Genomic DNA, 20,935 nt, shown 5'->3' on the forward strand with positions numbered 1-20,935 from the left:
TTTCACATTATATACATTTTTTTTTACATATTTCATTACACTTTTTCAACCTTAATGACGTCCCTCGTCTTTAACATTTTCCTTCTGATCCAAACATAGCATCAAATCACTTGAAGAAGTTGTCTATGTAATCATCCAAACGTTCTGAATCTAAGTTGGATGGTGTTTAGCGTGCAAATAGTGTGATGTGCATTCACCGGCATATTCTTCATGGGAGAAACAACGAAATCAGAAGATACGAAGTTGGTGAGCATTATGCAACTTCTCGGAACTTTTGGAGCCAACTTTGAACAGTGCATTAACCATCCCTGGCCCAGCTCGTACTCGTAATGTAGGACAATGGACGAGAACTTCTAGCTAAGGCTCCACAAATCAGGCTCCCCCAAACATATGAGAAGGCATTCTTAACCATAAAAAAAAATGCTTTTGAGAATCCAGAACTAGCTCAGCTCAGTTGAATTGGAACTCCACGGGAATGGAATTCCAGCGCAGACAGAGATTTGACGACTTTTTGAAGCAAGTAGATTAGTTTTAGGCTGCTGATTTTGCAGATACAGGAAAACAGCAATTTGTGTATAAAGCAACCATGGGAAATACCAGGTAGCATTTGTGCCATTCATTCCACGGCACCCAACTGAAAGAAGAAACAACAGAGTACTGAAAGCCAAGATCATCATCCAATATGCTGTTAAAAAACAAGATCATCATCCAATATATTATGACATTCAAAGAACCTAGGAGCAATGAGCAGTTATCATACTTCATCAACAAGTCTATGTCCCTTGCTCCTTTTGTCTTGCCTTCCAGAAAGACTCTAGCCAGGAATAGAGAACAGAAATTCAACCATCTAAAGTAGGGGGTTGTGGGGAGAACAAGGTGTTGCAACTTGCAAGTTTTCAGAAAGGAAGGCATATGAAGCTGAATTAAACTGGGGTTTACCTGTGTCAATGCCATAAACTAAATCCATGCCATACAAAAACACAAATAAGCACCACAGATTTTGGCCTCTAATTCACATAGGAGCCCAGAAACCGTGCATTTCAAGAAGGGCAATTTCTTTCCAATATCTGAACTGATAGTTACATGCAAATATGTTGCTATTGTTCTCCCAACGCTGCAATCCTTATGCAGAGTGTCCGTGAAGAAATTGGTAAGAGCTGTTAGAATGCGTTGGTATATCCATCAAAACCAGAATGCCAAAAGACGTTCACCCACCAAGAATATCTAAACTGGTCCAAGTAACCGAAAAAACAAGAAACAAATAAAGAAAAAAATTCTCATGGTCCAAAAGTTGTCCAAATCTAAACTTTGCATCTGGAAAGAAATCCTCAAAACGGACCTAAACACCTTTATGGAAAGATGGTATTAAGATGTCAAGGCTAACCAAATCCATGAAAAGATCCTAAATCTCTTTGATATCTGCAGAGAAAATTTAGATTCTCAAACGTTCTATTCACTGTAAAACCACATGCAAAAGTTGCAACTGAAACCACGCGGAACATTCTTCTAAGATGTCAACTGTTAACCATATCTAGAGAAAGATCCTAAATCTCTTCCAAATCTGCAAAGGAAACTTAGATCCTAAAACATTCACTTCCGCATGCAAAATATAAAACTATAGAGCCACATACTTTTGGGGCTCAAGTCATAAGATTCCTAATTTCGTTCCACCTCAATGACAGCAAAAGTAAAGAACGAACAAACGCTGCAATTGCTCTGAATTTACCACAAGAATGCAGCAATTGTTAGGAAGCAGTAGCTATCAACAATTACGAATCAAGCAAAAATTTTGATGAATTACTGAGCAAACATGGATTATGACATAAACATGGCAGTAACACAATCAACATCATCAGCCCACTAATCTAGCCTCTTCCCCATTCTCAAGCAGCATCACTGGCTTCAACATGACGTCACCAACCCAAGAAAACAAACAAATCTTCCACGAAAATAAGAGCATCAAGGCAATAGGAAAATTCAAAACACACCATTCTCTGCTGAAGTTCAAAGCAAATTCGTCAAGGCAAATAATTGAAAGTTAAAAACAATACCAATAGTAACATTAAAGAAACAACAAGCCCATAAAGAGAAGATCAAGTACAACAATACATCCGGCAACAAATCTTTAGAACAATCCAAATCTAGCCAATACTATAGATAATGAATAGCCAATTTACGTGTATAAAGGCCAATTCGTCCATGCCCCCGAGACATGCCCATTCTCACACACATAAGCTCGAACAACCGGATCCCCATCATCGTGGTACCCGAACACCCTCCTCAAACAAAACGCCGAGTGCAAGTCCCAAGTCTGATTGCATGAGCAAAACGCGCAATTCAAATCAACCTTGCTCCGGTTCCCGTCATTTATCGTCCTCCAAACCCTAGACTTCTTGAAGTTCTTGAAAACCCCCCTGAAAAGCATGTAATTCCGCTTCTCTTCCATGTGCACGCAACCGGGCCAATCACAGATGTACAAACAGTCCCCTCTGAACCTGCTCGCCAGCAACTTGTTCCCCTGCTCCCGGCTCAGGTTCCAAATCCCTGACGCTAAATGTGACCTAAGTGATCTGCATATTTTCCTTCTCTTAAAAACAGGAAATTGGCTCTCACAACCCCTCCTAATAGAACAACCACCCGTTTTGACATTTTTGTGTTGTTCTACGTTAATCTCGGTTTGTCCAGGGGATTCAGAGGTGTCGTAAACGGTGTCGTAATACAGATCGTCAAATAAGGTCCAAGAACGATCAGAACCAGAAATAGTTACCGACTCAGAATCATTATTATTACCGTCGGTTTGGCTGGTAGACGGCGTCGTATGGGTGAACAATCTGGGGCTGACGTGGTAATTCTCGTCGGGGCCGAGCTCGCGTTCGAGGCCGAAGTCGGAGTTCTCGAGGAGGATGCCGGCGTGAAGGAGGCCGGGGCAGCAGACGGCGAGCTTGTGGAGGGAGGCCCAGCCGCCGGGAGGGGCGGCGGCGGCGGAGGGTGCGGCGGAGAGGAGATCGGAAACGACGGAGGGGATGGTTTGGGAGCACTTGTTCTTGCAGCAGGTGTGGCGGATGAGGGAGGAGAATTTTGTGGAGACGCAGGCGAGGCGGGCCCAGTTACGGGGGTCGTCTTCGAGCTTGCCGAAGATGTTGAGGACGACGTCGTCGGAGAGGTTTGCGAACGGTGTGTCGGCGGCCATTTCGTGGCGAGGGTTAGAGAGAGAGAGAGAGAGATTGTGTGGGGAAATAGAGAATTGGAGGCCTATTATTGCCTTGGGTTGGGGTTGGGGTTGGGGGTGTGGGTTGGGAAGAATTGGGATTGAGAATCACACAACGGGTTTTTATTTTTATTATACTCTGTTGGCTGCTGCAGCCTTGGAATCGCACATGACCCTTTTAAAATTGTTCAGCAAATATACGGAAGTACACAGATTCAAATACTCTACATGTGCTTGGAGTCGTCACATGTAGATACGAATGTGTGCGTCATTTTATACGTGGAAAAATTCTAAAATCAGCCCACTAATGAGTATGTGAATGTGTATTAAAGGTATTAAAAGTACACAGAAATACGTATTTTTCTTGTCTTCTAGTGTGTTTATCGTCAGCCCAGTAGGCTGACAATAGTAAGACCGTTTTCCCCTTTTTTTTAATCTCCTTCTAATGCTTGGTGATTGGTGTAATTCTTTATTTATTACCTAAAAGAATACATGTAATTAACAAACGCGGAAGTTGGGCATCTTGAGGGTCTCTTCAGACAATCAAAATGTATCTTATGTTTATCGAATGTGGATGTGTTTTCAGATTCATTGAATGTGGTGCAAGATCTCGTAAGCTATTGGGTTTTTCATATTTTGGTTATGAGCAAAATCAATTTTATGGAGTAGTAGAAGAACTCGTTAGGGTATTATCAAGAAAGGGGAAGGGATATCCAACCCACCAACCTTTGGTTGGATGAAAAAACAGAAAAGAAAGAAAGAAAATTGGGCATGAAAAGCCACTTGATTTTCCATGAATTGATGAGTTGTTTCATTGCTGGAGCACTCCAAAGGTCCCTCTTGTGGTGTATAAATTGGGCATCATGTTTCTGTGTTCTTCATCAGTTTTTCCGAATTCCATATAGCTATACTCTTGATATTGTTCTTTGAGTGAGAGAGGCAGATTCAAGTTTGGTTCATAGTCTTCGGCGTTATTCCAATTATTGTGATTTTAGCCGTTTTATCATGGGAGACCAAACGCCGGTGCAACCTCCAACACTCTCGGTGAGGCAGCGAATATGTCTTAAGGAGATTGTTCATACAGGACTCGGTTCACATATCATTTTGTATTCTGTTGTTGTAATATATATTTTAGTTTGTATTTTATGCAAACTATTTTGTAACAACCCAACCCGAGACCCGACTGACCATGGACCCTATTTCGCCTTGAAAACTTGGCCTTACAAGGTAGACATAATTAGAATGTGACATGTAGCCTTAGGTGGGTTTAAAATATACCAAGTGAAACTATAGCTTCAAATCAATGTAGGTTTAAGTACTCACTTTCTGCCAAATCTGGGGTATTATAATATTTCCCTTACGGTGTAACGTCCTCGTTGCATAATTACAACAATCTTTTAATTGTTGGACGGAAGAAGATGAGGGGAAAGGAGAGTCGAACTTACTGATGATTTTTAGGAAGAAAAGTGGTTGGACGGAATGCACGGGATTTGAGCATCCAACCGAAGCAATTTGGTTTTTGTCCGCTTCGTCCATGAAAGAGAACAAAATATTCCTTCCATAGATTACCTCTAAGAGTTGAATGAAATGGATGGATGGACCTTTTTGCATCCATGGAATTTCAAGAATTCACAAAAAGAAGGCGGCAGATGACTGGTGAGGAGTTGTGTACGTAACTGCCAGAAGTTTGAACGTGGGGCATTGTGTGTGTGTGTCGTGTTTTACTTTTCTGCCCATTTTGTCATTAGGTGCAGAAGTTTATTTAACCGTAAATCTTTTTTTTTTTTGTGTGGGGTATTTTTGGAAGGGCAAAATGTGAGTCAACCTCAAAAAGGTGTTATCACTAAAGGGTGCTCTCCCTTAATGTATTAGAATGGAGAATATATATTAGAATAGATACCATTACTACTTAAGAAGGTGACATGTAGCCTAAGTGATTGTTAAATAGTACAGTATATCAAGTAAAACTTTAGTTCCCAACCGTTGTGGAATAAGTACTCACTTCTCCTTTTAAAAAAGAAAAAAGCACTCACCTCCCCCAAATAAATATGGGATATTACACTGTTATATCTGGAAATTCACCGTGAGTACATTATTAATTCCCAACAAATTGGAGATAGTACTGTTACATTAGAAACAAAATTACACATGGGTAAATGTTTGAGGCATTCTGTTTCATCTATGTACCTAAATTCAATATATCGTGGAACGTTTGACAGTTTGATACATGTGTATCTGAATCTATGTTTGTATATTTTGTATGCGTGTTAGTTGGTTCTGTTCATTAAACATAGCCTTGTACAAAGAAAGTAATATGTAGCTTAGATTTAGTAATGCATAGCTTTCAAGAAGTTGACCCGGTAGTCAAGACCTGGGACAATAGTTTATTCTCTTCTAATGTCTGGAGTTCAAAACCTCTCATGTATCCTTTGGGACCAGTCCATACGGAGCTTCGCTATGGCTTTAATTGAGACTCCTGCTTAGACAGTGGGATTGGTCCCCATAATTAATCGATGTGCACGTTAATTGACCTGCATTCTTGATTTATCATAAGCAATACATAGATATCTTTGTACTTTTATGTGTTCATATAGGAGTATTTCTTTTTTTTATCTCGTGTTTATATCTTTCCATAATTGAATTCCAAAACATACATACTGCTCTTGTTTCACGTGTTGCATTTATATATTGAAATCCTTTTTCGGAAAGTTGACTATCAAAACATTGTACAGAAACGCAAGAAACACCCTTAGAAACCTTTCAAAAATTGTTAAAATATGTTGCCAAGCTGCTTCAAGCCTGATTATTATAGTCCCAAATCAAACAATGCTGTACAAAAATAGCAACTTACCCCGACAATTATTGGGGCAAGTGGACTACTCAAAGAGATGAGATAGTATTCTAATAATGGGAAACAGACAATCCAGGACCCACTTTCCATTCTTGGGGAGGAGTGTAGAGAGATTGAATTACAGTGAAAACTGGGGGCCCTAAAACAAGGACATTTTGTTGTCACACAGCAAAATAAAAGAGGATTCCTCGAGAACGAACCTCGACCACATAAATTGAGAAGTTGAGAACCAACCCTTAGAGTTTTAAAGCATCATTACTTACTTTACGTGAACCATTGGAGTTGTTGGCATTTCACGTGCCTCTTATCTCCTTTGTCCCTCCACATATAAGGACACGCGTTTGAACCCATTGTATTCATAGCAAGCTTATTGACATGAAATTAACAATACGTGACGTTTGGTAATGGCATGAGAGAGTGTACAAAACAGTACCGGGGAATAATAGACCACCACCGGGACAACAACCCCTGGGATTTTGGGCATCATACCTTACAGTTCTTAATCGACAATCGGTAGCATGTTACAAACAATGCCAGACTCTTAGGTCAAACTAACTCTCCCTGAAAGTTGCTTGTTTTTATACACCCCTAAATATTGAACAGCAACCAGAAGAGAAAAGTTCAGACCAAAAAAAAAAGCAGTTGCCAGCGAGATTCAAGATGGTGATGTAGAGATGAGGCTTTCATTTGAAACCCATCAAACATCTGGTGAATCTAAAAAGTACTAAAGGAAAATTCTTGCACCAAAACCAGTTTGGATTTGCTAAAGATGACTGCTGCCATCAGAAGGCAGTTGCTTTGACTCAAACCATCACCCCTTTGTTTTTGTACACCACATATGACAATTGTGTACCAAATAAACCACCACCACATCATGCTTCAAAGCCTACCTTATGCGGTTGTGCCCAAACATAATGTTTTCCAATCAATAATGGAAAACAGGTAACAACATTAAGGGCAATCCTCACAATCCCAGTGAGGCGAACTTCGTCTTCTTCACGCCACTGAGAATCCGCCATTGATATCACCCAGAACTGGTCCATTACACCATGCAGTATTGCCAATTAACATGAAAATAACATTTCGAAGTTCAAGAATCCAAGTTCCCCGTTCGTTGAAAAATGAAACACATCAATATCCAAAACCTCGATGTCTTTGGAAAAGCAGCACTATTAAGCCAAAGTCCCAAAGGCTTTTGCAATATATGGCAAAGCTCAAAACTTACAAGTAGTACAAGAGGTAAATTTGGTAAATACTGAGTTCTAGATCCACAAAAGCATTTCAGAAGTCAGTCCAAAATAACAACACACAATCAGGACTCAAAATCCATCCAAACTCCAGTTTAATTATTTGATTGCAATAGTGAATCCACTGTTAACCACCCAACACAAATTATCGGGTAACCATTCCCTCGTTCACAGCATTAGGAGTAAACAGATTCAACTGCAACCCAACTACCTGTTAAACACCCATGTAATCAGAACTTTGATTGACATATTCAAACTTAACAAAAATAAACCAGATGAAAAGATGACAACACCAATATGCAAAAGAATGGGACCTGGATACACTCTTACTCCTGCTCCTGCTGCGGCTGCGGCTAGAACTGTGCTTTTTCGGACTTTTACTGGTAGGTTTCTTGCGCTATGTACAATGAAATCCAAAATAAAAGGCAATACAAAGCACGGAATAGCACACTTATTCAAAACTAGGTTGCAACTACATGTAGTCTATCTTCCAGTGGAACACAAGAAGGTGTTCAACAGGAAAACGCTCCTTAAGATATTTGTTAGTACTTAGATATAGAAGGTACAACTTCGTGAGATTAACTTCAAAGATCAAACAAAAATGAGGGCAGTCAGCAGAACCAATTACAAGTCCCTCCTAGTTTCAAACAAATAAATTTAAAATTTGCACCAAAAAATTCAGAACATTACTCAAAACAATGTGAGGTTTCACTTACAGACGGCACGGGAGATCTGGATCTTGATGGAGATCTGCAAAAGTTCCAGAAACAACGCAAATTTAATCCACAAGTTCCTTGTAACAACCGTGATCCAAGAGCCTTGATGCCTCTTCCACGTCATAGTTACCACAATGAAAACAGATAAAAGGAAGCCAACAAAATACTTTAGCAGCACAACAGAGAAATATAAAAACTATCTCATATCCCTCAATGAAGGTTTAAAAAAAAACAAAAACAAACCTTAGAGCAAGACACCAGCCAACAGGATGCCAAGAGCCCCAAGACCATTAAAGAATCCAGATACCGTGGAAAAAACAATTGATAGTAATATTGTTTCTACTGCATACGATGTTGGTTCCCAAATTCCAATAGCACTTAGTTTCCTAATCCAGCTTTACCGTTGCAATCCATGATCTTCATTGTTCCCAATCTAGCAAACGATGGACATTTACGATCTTAATGTATTAGAATAGATGCACCATGAAGGTTTCTAAAGTCGCCCATCTGGAGAACATCATACCTCAACAACCAAAATAGTTGCATTTGGATTTGAACCATATCCCACAAAGATCCTAATATGCAATTCCCAGATCGCCGCATAATCCATATCTAAGAACATAAACAACGTAATTTCATTTATATAAATGGACAAAATGGAATTGATGATGTTTTTTTTTTTTTTTATTGAATTGATGATAGTTTGACAGTCTGGAATTGCGTATGACAGTTTGATATATGTTGTTAAAGCCAAATCTGCCACCGACAACGAAGTGAAGCAGCGATAAATTTCTTTTATTTTTTTTTTCCGAAAAGCAATGATAGTATGCGACCAGCACTTTTAGTTGGAAGTTTGATGAAGCCACTATCGTAGTATTATGGAAGAGTAAGGGACAATCTACATGGCAGTACTTAAAGTAGTGTATCGTATGTAGATTCTTCCAACCTCTTCTATTTCCTAAGCATGAGATAGATTTCTCCACTCGTAGAACCACAACTTATAAGACGACGCAGAACACAAAACAGCATGTGACTGCCTTCCGAAAAATAATGCATGACACATATCATACATCTAGTATTTGATTTAAACTGTGAAGATTACTGAATAAATAAAGCACTTGTTAAGACACAAAAAGTCCACATTGCCAATACTGTCATACACTTGTTCAGCATAAACAATTCCTCCTGACATTCGTGCAGACTGCTCTTTTTTTCGGCCGTTATTTTCCTTCCATTTATAAAACAGATTACCTTAGGAAATAAGTAAAATGAAACGAAATAGATTTTTATTTTCAGAAGACACGAAGGACTGAAATTTATATCAATGAGATAACAAACGACAGTAGTCCACTAGCAGCAGTCCCGGAAAAGATGTGTAACAGTGGATTATAATCTCTGAAAATCTCTGTGATCAAGCTAAAAATCTAAGAAGGAAACTATACCTCGACAGTGAACGCGGCTTTGATCCAGACCGAGGAGAAGCGGATCTTGAAGGAGATCTAACAGGTGACCGCCGGGAAGATTTAGCCTTCGGAGACTTGCTGAATGACAATCCACCAATTAGAAATAAACAATCAAAAAAAAATATCCATGCTGAAAGAAACAAAAATTCCAAAACGACACGATCCAACCTCCTGCTCCTACTCCTGCTGCGACTATAGCTCCTTCCTCTCGAGTAAGAACCACTACGACTGGGGCTCCTAGAATTGTTCGGGCTCCGACTTCGGCTTGATTTATATTCCCTTACCTACAGGTAGAGTTCAATGCTAAACAAGAAGCTATACAATACAACTTGTAGGAACCAAATATTAAAAAGAGCAAGTTAGAATCGTACACGGACAAATCCTTTACTAAACGCATTCCGGAACTCAGAATCATCGAGTTTCCTAATCTGCAAGTAGCAAAACCAAAGGCTGCTTATTCACTTTAAGAAACTAATCGGTGCCTTAAAAAAAATACAAGAAAATCTTGAATAACTACAAGGAAAATATCTTGAATCGACAGATAACTCACTGCATATTTCATGTCATCATAGTTTGTGTAATCCACAATCCCTGTTGTGCCTGGAAGAGAGCCGTAAACATAATACATAGGAATCGAATCATAAAATACAAGGCATGACTGTCAGATATCTAAATTCTCTTCAGTCCAAAAGCAACCAGTTGCAAACAAAACCATCAGAACAGCACAAAACTCAAATATTAAGACAGATTATCCAGTAGACCAAACTCAACGACTAAGATCCTGTCGTAGACATAATAGGTAAAAGACTAAAGGTACCTTAACTAATTTTGTATGACGAAACTGAATCCCAAGATAGTTTAGTAACCTGGTGCAGTAAAGCGCAAAATCTCCGTTTTGGGTCTCAAAACCCCTGCCCATGGTCCCGAATAAATTTTCTCTCTCTCTCTCTCCACTTGTTACTCTCAAAAACCTCCCTCAAAACCCAAACCAAACAGGGACTCCATGATTCCAATTGTCCCAGCGGCTGGAACTGCTTAAGGAGTAAAACAACATGTCTCTACACAGATCAGACATATAACGATGATTAGCAGGACATTTCACGTTAGGAAATTTTCACGAGACATCCTTGTATGCATTGAGTGTTGATGATACCAAGAATTCAAGAGTAAGTGTTAGGTTTTAAATAATAAGGGCAATTGGGCTTTCATTGGTGGTCTCATCCATAAATTGATATCGAACATCTTATCTTATCAAAGGAACATTGCTCTTCACAAGCAATTGGCAGTCTGGGGAAACATAGTACGCAAGGCAAAATCACTTGTAACTTCCAGGGATTCATCGCGCGTGCTGTTTCAAATTTTCTTTCGACGCATGATACTCCAGGTAACAATAATTCCAATTGGTACCTCTCATTGCTCAAGCGTAACATATGGAGATATTCTTCACCCTTTAAAAAAAATAACTCCCAACACTTTTGCATGTCATCATACCTCTTCCGTCACGGAAAACTTGGGAGAAACATACATCCCCAGCTCGACGCATGTGATCCTGAACGAATATGGATGACATAGGAATCAGCAAATTGAACATAGCATAGAAACACCAAAATATGATATGGTCAGACTGTGTGATTCCACCTTCAGGTCTTGCCATGAAGCAGAACTAGGCAATCCAGTGACTAACACTGCACAACAGAAAAACTGAGCATAAATTTGCTTAGTGATCAAAAGATGCAAAACAAATCACGCAGCAACCATACTCACTAACCGCGATATTCAGAGCGCCTGGACACTCCACCACCTCGGCTACCACGGCCACTGCTATGACTACTGTAATGATCAATGGATGACGAATGTCCACGGCCTCCATGTGCAAGCTCAACCTGCATAAACATTCAGAGCACTTTCTTTTCTCTTAACTACTCAACAAGAAGTTTGGTGCTTCATAAAAAAATGAGTCATGTGTGACAAACCCTCAGCCGATTTCCATCAAAATCATAGCCATCGCGACCACGAATAGCGTCTTCAGCATCACGAGACTCTTCAAACTGTGAAAAAAAAAATGTTGCAAATAATGTTGCACATAAAATTGCCAATGAAGGAGCAATCAAAGCAGCTGAAACTCGCCTCAACAAATGCGTAACCAGGGGGTCTTGGTGGGATTTTCAAATCAATGTGGGCAATCGGTCCATACTGCAACATGAACATGAGGTAAATACATAAGGTCCACCATTTCTCACAAAAGCTATGTGTAAAAAATAGAACAGCAAAATACACACTTGTCTGAAACCATGTAAGATCTTTTTATTTGCCAAGAACATCCAACTTCCTATGTGTCAAATTGTCAATACTATATTTGTACAACTTATCGCATCAATGCATTTTCTTTTGTCTGCATAGAAGATCGTAAAATGTTTTTGAGGAAGAGAAAGAAATATATTAATAACAACGATATTACAACCACTGTGTGCACCTAATACAACTGGAAAAAAGAAAGGTCGTAAAACGTTGTTCCATTCAGTAATCGCATGACTGAATTGCCTTAACTTAATAACCAGAGCCATTAGGTTGTGACATACACAATTTGCTTTTTCATACTGCCCATTATAATTTCATTAGTAGGACAAAATAAAAACAGACAGTCGAAGGTTATGAGCACATCCTTTTCTCAACCGACTGCTCTCTCACTCTCTCTCTCTCTCTCTCTCTCTCTAGAATGAGCTCTCCCTCCACTTCTGATTCCAACCCCAAAACCACGGAAGAAGTGGACCACCTTGAAAGGAGCACGAAGAAAATCAAGAGTGATCATCCCGCTAACTCGAACTTCGTGGAACTCTGTCCCATGGAATCAGAGAACGAAGGTCAATCCGCTGCCTAACCGGGGATCTCACAACTAGAGGATACTCCCATGGAACCTCAGAGGGAGGTTCGATTGACCATAAAGGAGATTCCAAAGCAATACTACTGAACGAAAGAAAATCAAAGGAAGGCCCAGAGACAATACAAGCTGATTTTGAAGATAGCAGCAATGATGAAGACATGGAGATACAGGACCCTCCCACGACCAAATCCAGAATTAAAGTGAATTTCTCAAAAGACCATCTGAAGAGGATCAGACAGCAATACAAAGACTGTCTAATCATCAAATTGCTTGGAAAGAACATGGGATTTAAAACTCTCATGTCAAAAATTTCAGCGCTATGGTATCTTGATGGGTTATTCACCCCGGTGGATCTTGGACTAGGGTTCTACCTAATTCGCTTTGAAACGAAAACAGATTACAACAAGGTTTACACGGGAGGGCCATGGGTGATTCAAGATCACCACCTTACCGTTTGAAAGTGGCAACCTGATTTTAAAGCTGATAAAGCCACAGTGATTAAAACTGCCGTTTGGATGAGATTTCCCTTTCTGCCATATGAATACTATGATGAAGAGTCTTTATTTGAGATTGCGAAAGAATTGGGGAAACCGCTCAAAGTCGACATCAACACAATGGAAGGAATTCGAGCTAGTTATGCTCGCGTTTGTGTTGAGTTGGATTTGAGCCAACCCCTTGAAGTTTCTGTTGCCATTAGAAATGAAGATTATTTAATTGAGTATGAGCATAGTCATCTAATTTGCTTTGAATGTGGCAGGGTTGGCCATTGGAGAGAAACGTGTAACTCCAGAATCGGTACAATCAATCACACCGCCGGCGGGAATCCAACCGTTGCACCTTCTGAACCAATTGCTGCAAAAGCTGTAAGTTTCAACGGTAACCCGGTGCCAGAGAAAGTTGAGGAGATTGGGTAGGGCGAGTGGATGGTCGTGAACCGGAGGAAAACAAAAAAGAATGGACCCATTGGTAATGGCCCACAAGGCCCAAAATGGGAAAGGAACAGCCCAAAGTGAGAACATGTATAAAAATAAAGCACCAGCAAGTTCGGGCCTACAGTACAAGCCCAAGGAGAGTCACAAAGACCAAGTCTCAGTCCAACAAGAGAAGGGAAGGCTCATATAAACAAGCATCAGGAAAGCCAAATAACCCAGGAGAAGTGGAATCAAACACCAAGGCTGCAACAAACGAGAAATGCTCCAAACCAAATGGTAATGCTCAGCAAAAAACAGACCACCAACCAGGTATTAGATACGAGTTTAATCCTTTATTGAGGAAGCAGAAAAATAATAATCAGGATACTGTTATGAAAGAGGTGGGTGGAAGTCCACAAAAGCTAGATCAGCCCATCAAGCCAAATTATAACCCAATTGGGGGGATGGAAATCATTCTTGATATCCCTAACCCTAATCTACCCTCAAACAGCCAACCGCCCCCTTCCGGGAACTCAAACCCTAACCCCATTCCGAAAAAGAACCCACAACAAAACAAACCACCAGATATTCTAACCTACCATGAGTTCGCTAGAAATTCAGAGGGCGGTGGTGAGCTACCACAAAGTGATCATGTGGATCAAACAACAGAACGAAGCTGCTCACCTAGTAAACGTAGCTTGGTGGCTCGAGGAACTGAAACTCAAGATCAAGGCATCAAGCTATGCGGACTGCATCCGGAAGGAACGTTCAACCACATGGCAACACTCAAACCGCTGATCCACCAGGATTTGGCCAAGAGCAAGATCTGCAAACTCTTGGGAGTACCTGGTTCTACCAAACTTGATGATCACCTCTTTATGGCTTGTTTCAATATACTTATCTGGAACTGTCAAGGAGCGGGGAATGACAATTTCAAGAGAAATTTTCGGGATTTGATCAATCAGCACAAACCAGAAGTGGTGGCTCTCCTGGAAACAAAAGTCGAGCTTAAGCCCATGGGAATGTTCTTTAAAAACCTTGGTCTACAGCTTCTACACATGTTGATCCAAGTGGAAGGAGAGGAGGCATTTGGATTCTCTGGGATCCCTCTAAAGTCTCCCTAAATACCACACACACGTCACCACAAGTCATACACACCACGGTCCGCAAGGACAACTTTGAAGATTGGATCTTTTCGGCTGTATACGGCAGCCCAAATCCTAGAATCAGAGACATCACGTGGGAGGAACTGGGAAATTTAGCAGACACCACCCAGCAACCATGGCTTATTGCAGGAGATTTCAATGATACCGCAGCGACATCTGAATCCAAAAGCACTGCCCCTGATACTAGCTCTAGCCAGAGAAGGAAATTCGTGGATAACATCAACAAATGTAAGCTGATGGACCTAGGTTACATGGGGGCCAAGTACACCTGGACGAATGGAAGACTAGGGTTGGCGAATGTGCAAAACAGGCTGGACAGAGCTCTAAGCAATGAAGAATGGAGATCTCTCTTCCCGGAAGGTATGGTCCAAATTCTACCTCGCCCTTACTCTGATCATGCCCCATTATTAATTCATGTGCTTGGTAAAAATCCTAGGAATTACATCACAAGACCTTTTCGATTTGAGGCTGCCTGGATCTTGGACCCCTCCTTTGAAAATATAGTGGATACTAATTGGAACGGAACAAACCTTTCTGAACACATTAATAACTCTACTAAAGCAGCCAAAGACTAGAATAAAAATGTGTTTGGAAACATTTTCAGGAAAAAACGCTGGATCCAAGGTCGGATCAATGGAATCCATAAAGCTCAAGAGACAAGTTTTGCTCACAACCTTCAATGGTTGGAAAAAGACCTTATAAAAGAGTTTAATGACATTCTTCTCCAAGAGGAGGCTTTGTGTTTCCAAAAGTCTAGAAGTAAATGGATTACCTTGGGGGAGAAAAACACGAGATATTTTCATCTATCCACCATTATAACAAGAAGAAGGTCCAAGATAAGCATGCTCAAAGATGGGAATAATAATTGGATGGAGAATCCTGAGTCTGTTACAGACCATGTTCAGAATTATTTCATTGATCTTTTTACAGCCCAAAATCATAATCAGGGTTGCAACGCTATTTATCATCCACACCCAACCTTAGATAGGGAGGACAATGATAGACTTTGCATGCCCATCTCTGATACGGAAATTTGGAGTAGTGTTAAAAGCATACAAGCCTATAAAGCCCCTGGCCCTGATGGCATTCAGGCTATATTCTATCACAAATTATGGCATATAGTTGGTCCTGAGGTCTGTAGATTCGTGCATAACTGTTTTAACTCCATGTCCATACTTGAGGACATGAATAAAACCTTCATAGCATTGATCCCTAAGACTGACAACCCTGATTCCATAAAGCTTTTTAGACCTATTAGTCTTTGCAATAAGGGATACAAAATCATTACCAAAATCATTGTGGCTAGACTTAGACCCATGCTTACCAAGATAATTAGCCCTTTCCAAAGGAGCTTCATACGTGGTAGAACCACTAACGACAACATCATTATTACCCAGGTTCTTCACACGCTTAGAGGTAAAAAAAGAAGAAAGGTGGTATGATTTTTAAAATTGACCTGGAAAAAGCTTACGATAAAGTGTCTTGGAAATTCTTATTTGATACGTTAAATTTCTTTAACTTTAATGCCTCTTGGATTTCCATTATCATGAACTGTGTTACCAGTGTTAAAACCTCAATTCTCTGGAATGGGGAGCCCCTTCCTGAGTTTGCACCTGGACGTGGGCTTTGACAAGGAGATCCTTTATCTCCCTACTTATTTGTTCTGTGCATGGAAAGGCTATCTATTCTCATTAACAGTAAGAGAGAGGAAGGGTCCTGGAAAGGGATTAAAGTGTCTAAAAATTCCACACCCTTAACACATCTCTTTTTCGCTGATGATTTGATTCTGTTTGGGCAAGATAATCTAAACACTGTGAAAGCCATGATGGAGGTTCTGAATGAGCTTTGTGCTTTGTCTGGACAAACTGTTAACTTGGATAAATCCAAAGTATTTATTTCCCCAAATGTTGCTAGAAGCAAGGCTAGGAGAATCAGTGATTTCTGTGGTATCAAACTCACTAATAACTTGGGAAAATACCTTGGAGTTCCTTTGTTCCATAAGAGGGTTAGTAAACAAGACTTCAATCATATTATTGAGAAAGTCCAAAATAGACTTGCTGAGTTGCTGGATGGATTTCCAACACGCTCATGCTATCTGGTAGACTCACTCTTGTTCAATCTGTTTCCTCAACCATTCCTACCTACTCTATGCAAACTATGCACTTGCCTGCTTCTGTGTGCGAAAGACTTGACAGATTGAACAGAAACTTCCTATGGGGTGATTCCCCTGACAAAAGGAAAATTCATCTTGTCAATTGGGATAAGGTGTGCAAGAGTAAAGAATGCGGTGGATTGGGGATCAAAAAAGCCAGAAATCATAACACGGCAATCCTCACGAAGCTTGGTTGGAAACTTTCCAACCAAGAAGGAGGATTGTGGGCTGCTATCCTTAGGGACAAATACTTGAGTAACCATTCCATATCATCTTGGCCAAGAAACAGGCCTGCCTCCTATCTGGAGGAGTATTGTGGACACGAAACAGGTCCTTGAACAAGGGGTGAAGTGGGTAATTGGTGATGGAAAATCTGTTAACATATGGCATGACTGGTGGTGTGGGGATAAACCTCTGGCATTAGCACACCCTGGTGAACATGTTAACTCTAACCAAAAGGTAGAAATGCTGATTATGATTGATACTTGGGTTCTGGACAAAATAGCCCCATATGTTGATGTCAGCACTCTGGAGAGCATAAACGCTATAAGCATCCCTGTCTACACCCAATCTGTTGACCATCCCACTTGAGTGGGACATGGCAACTTTACCATCTCTGCTGCTTATGATATTATTAACAAAGATGCTCTAGACTTGAAAGGTTGGAAGTGGTTTTGGAAACTTAAAATGCCAGAAAAATTTAAAACTTTTTTATGGATTATTCTTCACAATAGCCTTCCAACCAATCACCTCTGAGCCAGAAGAGGTATTGCAACCTCGGACCTATGTCCAAGATGCAGTACCTATTCTGAGAGCATCAGTCATTTGTTTAGGGAATGTAACAAAGCCAAGGATCTTTGGAGACACATTCCCTTTAGCCATTTATTGAGAGCGAACATGGATACTCCAATCCAAGAATGGATTTCTCTTAATATGAGAAGCAAAAGATGATAAGCACACAAGATTGTACAATCTTGGTGCTCAAATCCTCCGAATTGTGATGTTTCTATGTTTATTTGATTGTTAAAGTCAAATATCGCAGGTAAGGTGTTTTGTCGAGCTTTTCAGGTAAAACATGCGTACAAGGTGGTTTTGCATGCTAAGGGACGTTCCGGGATGTAACCAAGTTTCCAAGTGCCCGCCGGTACTAATTTCATTGTCACTGGACCTTGACGACACCAAGAGGAGTACTAAAAGTCTTTCGGTGGTCTAGTTGACAAGAATCGCGCCAAAGCATAGCAAGCGAGCCGAACGCATCGAGAATTGACCCTTGAGGGCATCCAAGCACTCAAGGCCATGGAGAGTGTTACCACCAAGTCTTAGCAGCCATGAGACGAAGTTTTGGTTGAAGCTCGGGAGGTGGTGAGGAAGTTAAAGCAGTCCAGCAGGCTGGATCTGCAATTTTGCAGAAGGTTATCGATAACAATAATGGAGTTATCGATAACGATTCCCCATTTTGTTCCATCAAGTTTTCCTGACCAGATTGTTATCGATACCTAATGAAAGTAATCGATACCTTTGCACTATCTTGGTCCAGAATTCATCCAGAGGCGAGGGGAGCGATAACGTAGGGTTGTTGTTATCGATAACTCCTATCTACGGGGGACCATCAGAGTATAGTTATCGATAACACTTGGCCCGAGCAGATATTTTTCTTACTTTTCCAGACTTTCCACTTATGAAAAGTTTCTTTTAATAGGTAACTTTTTGGGATATTTTCTGACTTTTGTAGAGAAAGAAACCTTTTTTTGTATTAATAGGGGCTCTCCTTTACTTTGTTAGGAGGCTAGTCCATTACTTCCTTAGTTTGTACTTCATTAATGTCTCCTTAAGCTTTTCAAGTATAATTTTCATAGAACTCAAGTAAATACTTCTCGTTTGATCATTTCTCGTTTATTAAAGTTGTAGCTACGAACTAGATCTTTCTTAATATCAAGTTTATTTTCGATTTCTTCGGTTAAAAATCATGTCTCGTTTTTATGCTTTCTTTTGTGCTTTAGCTATGAGTGAGTAGTTACTTGGTTGGGTCTCGGGGTAATCTTTCCCGAGAACTCAGGTGGTTATTTGGTTCTCAAACCTTTGGGCTGAAAGCATGATTTTCGGAATAGGGCTTAACTTGCATTTTTGGTCTAAACAAGGGGTGTTAACTCCTTGGTAAGGTGCTTAGTCAAGCGGTCTTGGCGAGCGGCTCACCGAGGGCTCGTGGCCTCCTATGTGTTCGATTAATTTGACAAATAAGTTGGTTCGCCTCCGTTTAATCACATCTTTCAATAAACGTAGTCATTATAGCTAAATCCTCCGGGCGCGAGCACGCGGTCGTGATTCTTGCCTAAGTTATAATCGAGAACCGGTTACGGCCTTAGTCAAGGGTTAGACGATCCCTAGACTTGCCTCTTTTAAAGTTATTAATTTCATTTTTAGTCTTTCATTTTTAACATTTCCACCGTTAAAGCAAAACCAAGTTGGCCGTCTTAAACGCCAAAATCTTACCATATAAAATCTACAATCCGATGAAGCTATATTTGATTCTCTGTGGGAACGATCCCGGACTTTTTGATTATTATGCTACCGACAACTTAGCCCTACGCTTGGGGTTCTCAACCTTATTGGAAGGCAAGGTTCGGAGTTAAGCAAAAGACTTGCAGGATATGATAATAATATTCCTTGGCACATCGTGTTTATCACTTCGCTGTGGCAGCTATGGAAAGATCGAAACAAAAAAAGCTTTGATAACATTGACATCCCAGCTTTTGTTAGTGCCAGGAATATTATTGCATATGCCCAAGAAATTGTGGATGCTTTCAAGTCCCCTCTCACTAATGGCTCGACAAGAACATGTCTAACCTCATGGTCTAACCCAACTGTAGGAAATATTAAGCTGAATACGGATGGCTACTGGTATGACTCTAATGGAATAGGAGGGTTTGGAGACTTATTCAGAAACCACTTGGGAGATTGGATCATGGGATATTATGGCAAGAAAAGCTTTAACTCAAGCTTGGAGGCAGAGCTACGGAGCATACACAAGGGACTGGAAATCATATTAGATAGGAAGCTGGAAAATGTGAAGATCGAATCAGACTCACTCGTAGCGATGAACCTCATCACGGAAGGAAACCAGGCAATCACCCCCAGAGTGTGCTGATCATGAAGCTCATTTTTTATTGGCCCAGACTAACACTATGATTTGGCACATTCCCCGTTCGGCTAATCAATGTGCTGACCACCTTGCTAGGTTGGGAGCTGAACACACAGAAGATCTTGTGTTTGTTATGGACATGCCTATCGCGATGAGAGAATTTGTAATTAGAGATAGCCTGAATATCAGGCAAGTGTTAGATTAGCTTGCGAGCTCATATGCTCAGTCGTCCAAAAACTCTGTTTGTAATCTTAATGTGGTACTCTCTTTCGTAAGTTTTATTGAATTCCCATTTGACCCAAAAAAAAGAAGAAGGTTATGAGCACGAATGCATCTTACCTTGTAAAAGAGGTCTTCTACTTCCCGCTCACGAGTGTCACCAGGAAGATTGCCCACGTATAGTGTCCTGCTTGAGCGACTCATTGTGCCTGAACGACAAAAACCATAACTCAAACAGAACGTAAACATAAACTTACGGATAACAAAGTGTTCATTCCGAATTGAGAGACACAAATACAAAACTGAAGGGGGGAGGGAGTGAAATTGAACAAAATTAAGATCGAAGCAAAAGCAATAGCAACAGAAAACCATAAACACGAGGCGGATGTGAACTAATGGACTGAAAATTTCCGAAACATCAGTTGACTTACCGAAACAGACAGATTTCGAAAAACAAATCCTGACCGACGAACGATTAACTTTAGAGCAGCGATTATGCAGAAATTACATATAGTATAATAATTGTATGAAACCATAAGGCACCAGCTTGAGACCTTCGTTACCTTCGAATGATTAGGGTTTTCAGTGGGGATGGTGAGGGCAGAGTCCGCAAAAGGGAGGATAATGTAGTTCGTACTGTTACGTTATTAACCCGTGTGTTATTTGGCCAAGTGCAAATCGGGTGGTTGAAATTGCATCTCCGTCAAAGTTGTCAATACCGTACCGGCCAGCGTACCGTTTTCACTACTGGAATGGTACGTACCGGTACCGGGCTGTATCCCGGTACCGTTCCGGATTTACCGCAATTAATATTTTATATATATATTTAATATATATCTACCATATTTAAGTATAAACATAAATAAATAAATAAATAAAAAAGAGGGTAATTTTGTACCGGCCGGAACACCGGAATATGTCCGGAACAGGCCGGTATTGTCCGGTACACCCGGTATTGGCCGGAACAGGCCGGTATTTCAAC

At 40.5% G+C, this 20,935-nt stretch overlaps 3 protein-coding genes across 10 annotated transcripts; 1 reads left to right on the forward strand and 2 right to left on the reverse strand.

The window, feature by feature from the left end:
- Positions 1-1,976: 1,976 nt before the first annotated feature.
- On the reverse strand, positions 1,977-3,354 carry LOC131336000 (phytochrome A-associated F-box protein). The gene has a single exon (XM_058371608.1). It carries the CDS (start codon positions 3,188-3,190, stop codon positions 2,174-2,176), a length of 1,017 nt encoding a protein of 338 aa, XP_058227591.1. The 5' UTR covers positions 3,191-3,354; the 3' UTR covers positions 1,977-2,173.
- A 3,857-nt stretch (positions 3,355-7,211) lies between these two features.
- On the reverse strand, positions 7,212-20,656 carry LOC131322617 (serine/arginine-rich-splicing factor SR34-like). Of its 8 annotated transcripts, XR_009198911.1 has the most exons (15): positions 20,462-20,504; positions 20,074-20,162; positions 11,613-11,678; positions 11,459-11,533; positions 11,254-11,368; positions 11,124-11,170; positions 10,977-11,034; positions 10,036-10,085; positions 9,857-9,913; positions 9,654-9,769; positions 9,465-9,563; positions 8,546-8,634; positions 8,266-8,455; positions 8,023-8,056; positions 7,615-7,703 (listed from the first exon to the last, which is right to left on the reverse strand). XR_009198911.1 is itself a non-coding variant. In XM_058354036.1 (14 exons), exons 1-14 carry the CDS (start codon positions 20,487-20,489, stop codon positions 7,514-7,516), a joined length of 921 nt encoding a protein of 306 aa, XP_058210019.1. In that variant the 5' UTR covers positions 20,490-20,504; the 3' UTR covers positions 7,212-7,513. The 8 variants fall into 8 exon arrangements, 7 of the variants coding, with proteins under 7 accessions (XP_058210019.1, XP_058209997.1, XP_058210003.1 ...); XM_058354036.1 differs by lacking the exons at positions 8,266-8,455; positions 8,546-8,634 and adding an exon at positions 7,212-7,517 and having other exon boundaries at positions 7,621-7,703; XM_058354014.1 differs by lacking the exons at positions 8,266-8,455; positions 8,546-8,634; positions 20,462-20,504 and adding exons at positions 7,212-7,517; positions 20,517-20,656 and having other exon boundaries at positions 7,621-7,703; positions 9,465-9,769.
- On the forward strand, positions 14,091-19,960 carry LOC131322655 (uncharacterized). The gene is made up of 2 exons (XM_058354057.1): positions 14,091-14,803; positions 19,463-19,960. The coding sequence occupies exons 1-2, from the start codon at positions 14,680-14,682 to the stop codon at positions 19,738-19,740; spliced, it is 402 nt and encodes a 133-aa protein (XP_058210040.1). The 5' UTR covers positions 14,091-14,679; the 3' UTR covers positions 19,741-19,960.
- Positions 20,657-20,935: the final 279 nt, after the last annotated feature.

This window comes from Rhododendron vialii, chromosome 1a, assembly GCF_030253575.1.
Source record: "Rhododendron vialii isolate Sample 1 chromosome 1a, ASM3025357v1".
Classification (NCBI taxonomy): domain Eukaryota; kingdom Viridiplantae; phylum Streptophyta; class Magnoliopsida; order Ericales; family Ericaceae; genus Rhododendron; species Rhododendron vialii.

What these genes read in the sequence shown, in the direction of transcription:
- LOC131336000 (XM_058371608.1), bottom strand. Translation starts at nt 3,190, where the DNA reads ATGGCCGCCGACACACCGTTCGCAAACCTCTCCGACGACGTCGTCCTC.
- LOC131322655 (XM_058354057.1), top strand. Translation starts at nt 14,680, where the DNA reads ATGGACCTAGGTTACATGGGGGCCAAGTACACCTGGACGAATGGAAGA. An exon ending in GAGATCTCTCTTCCCGGAAG is followed by an intron (nt 14,804 to 19,462) that starts GTATGGTCCAAA and finishes ACCCAACTGTAG; the next exon opens with GAAATATTAAGCTGAATACG.
- LOC131322617 (XM_058354007.1), bottom strand. Translation starts at nt 20,489, where the DNA reads ATGGTTTCATACAATTATTATACTATAT. An exon ending in CAGGCGCTCTGAATATCGCG is followed by an intron (nt 11,171 to 11,253) that starts GTTAGTGAGTAT and finishes TCTGTTGTGCAG; the next exon opens with TGTTAGTCACTGGATTGCCT. An exon ending in CCAGATCTCCCGTGCCGTCT is followed by an intron (nt 7,704 to 8,022) that starts GTAAGTGAAACC and finishes CATTGTACATAG; the next exon opens with CGCAAGAAACCTACCAGTAA.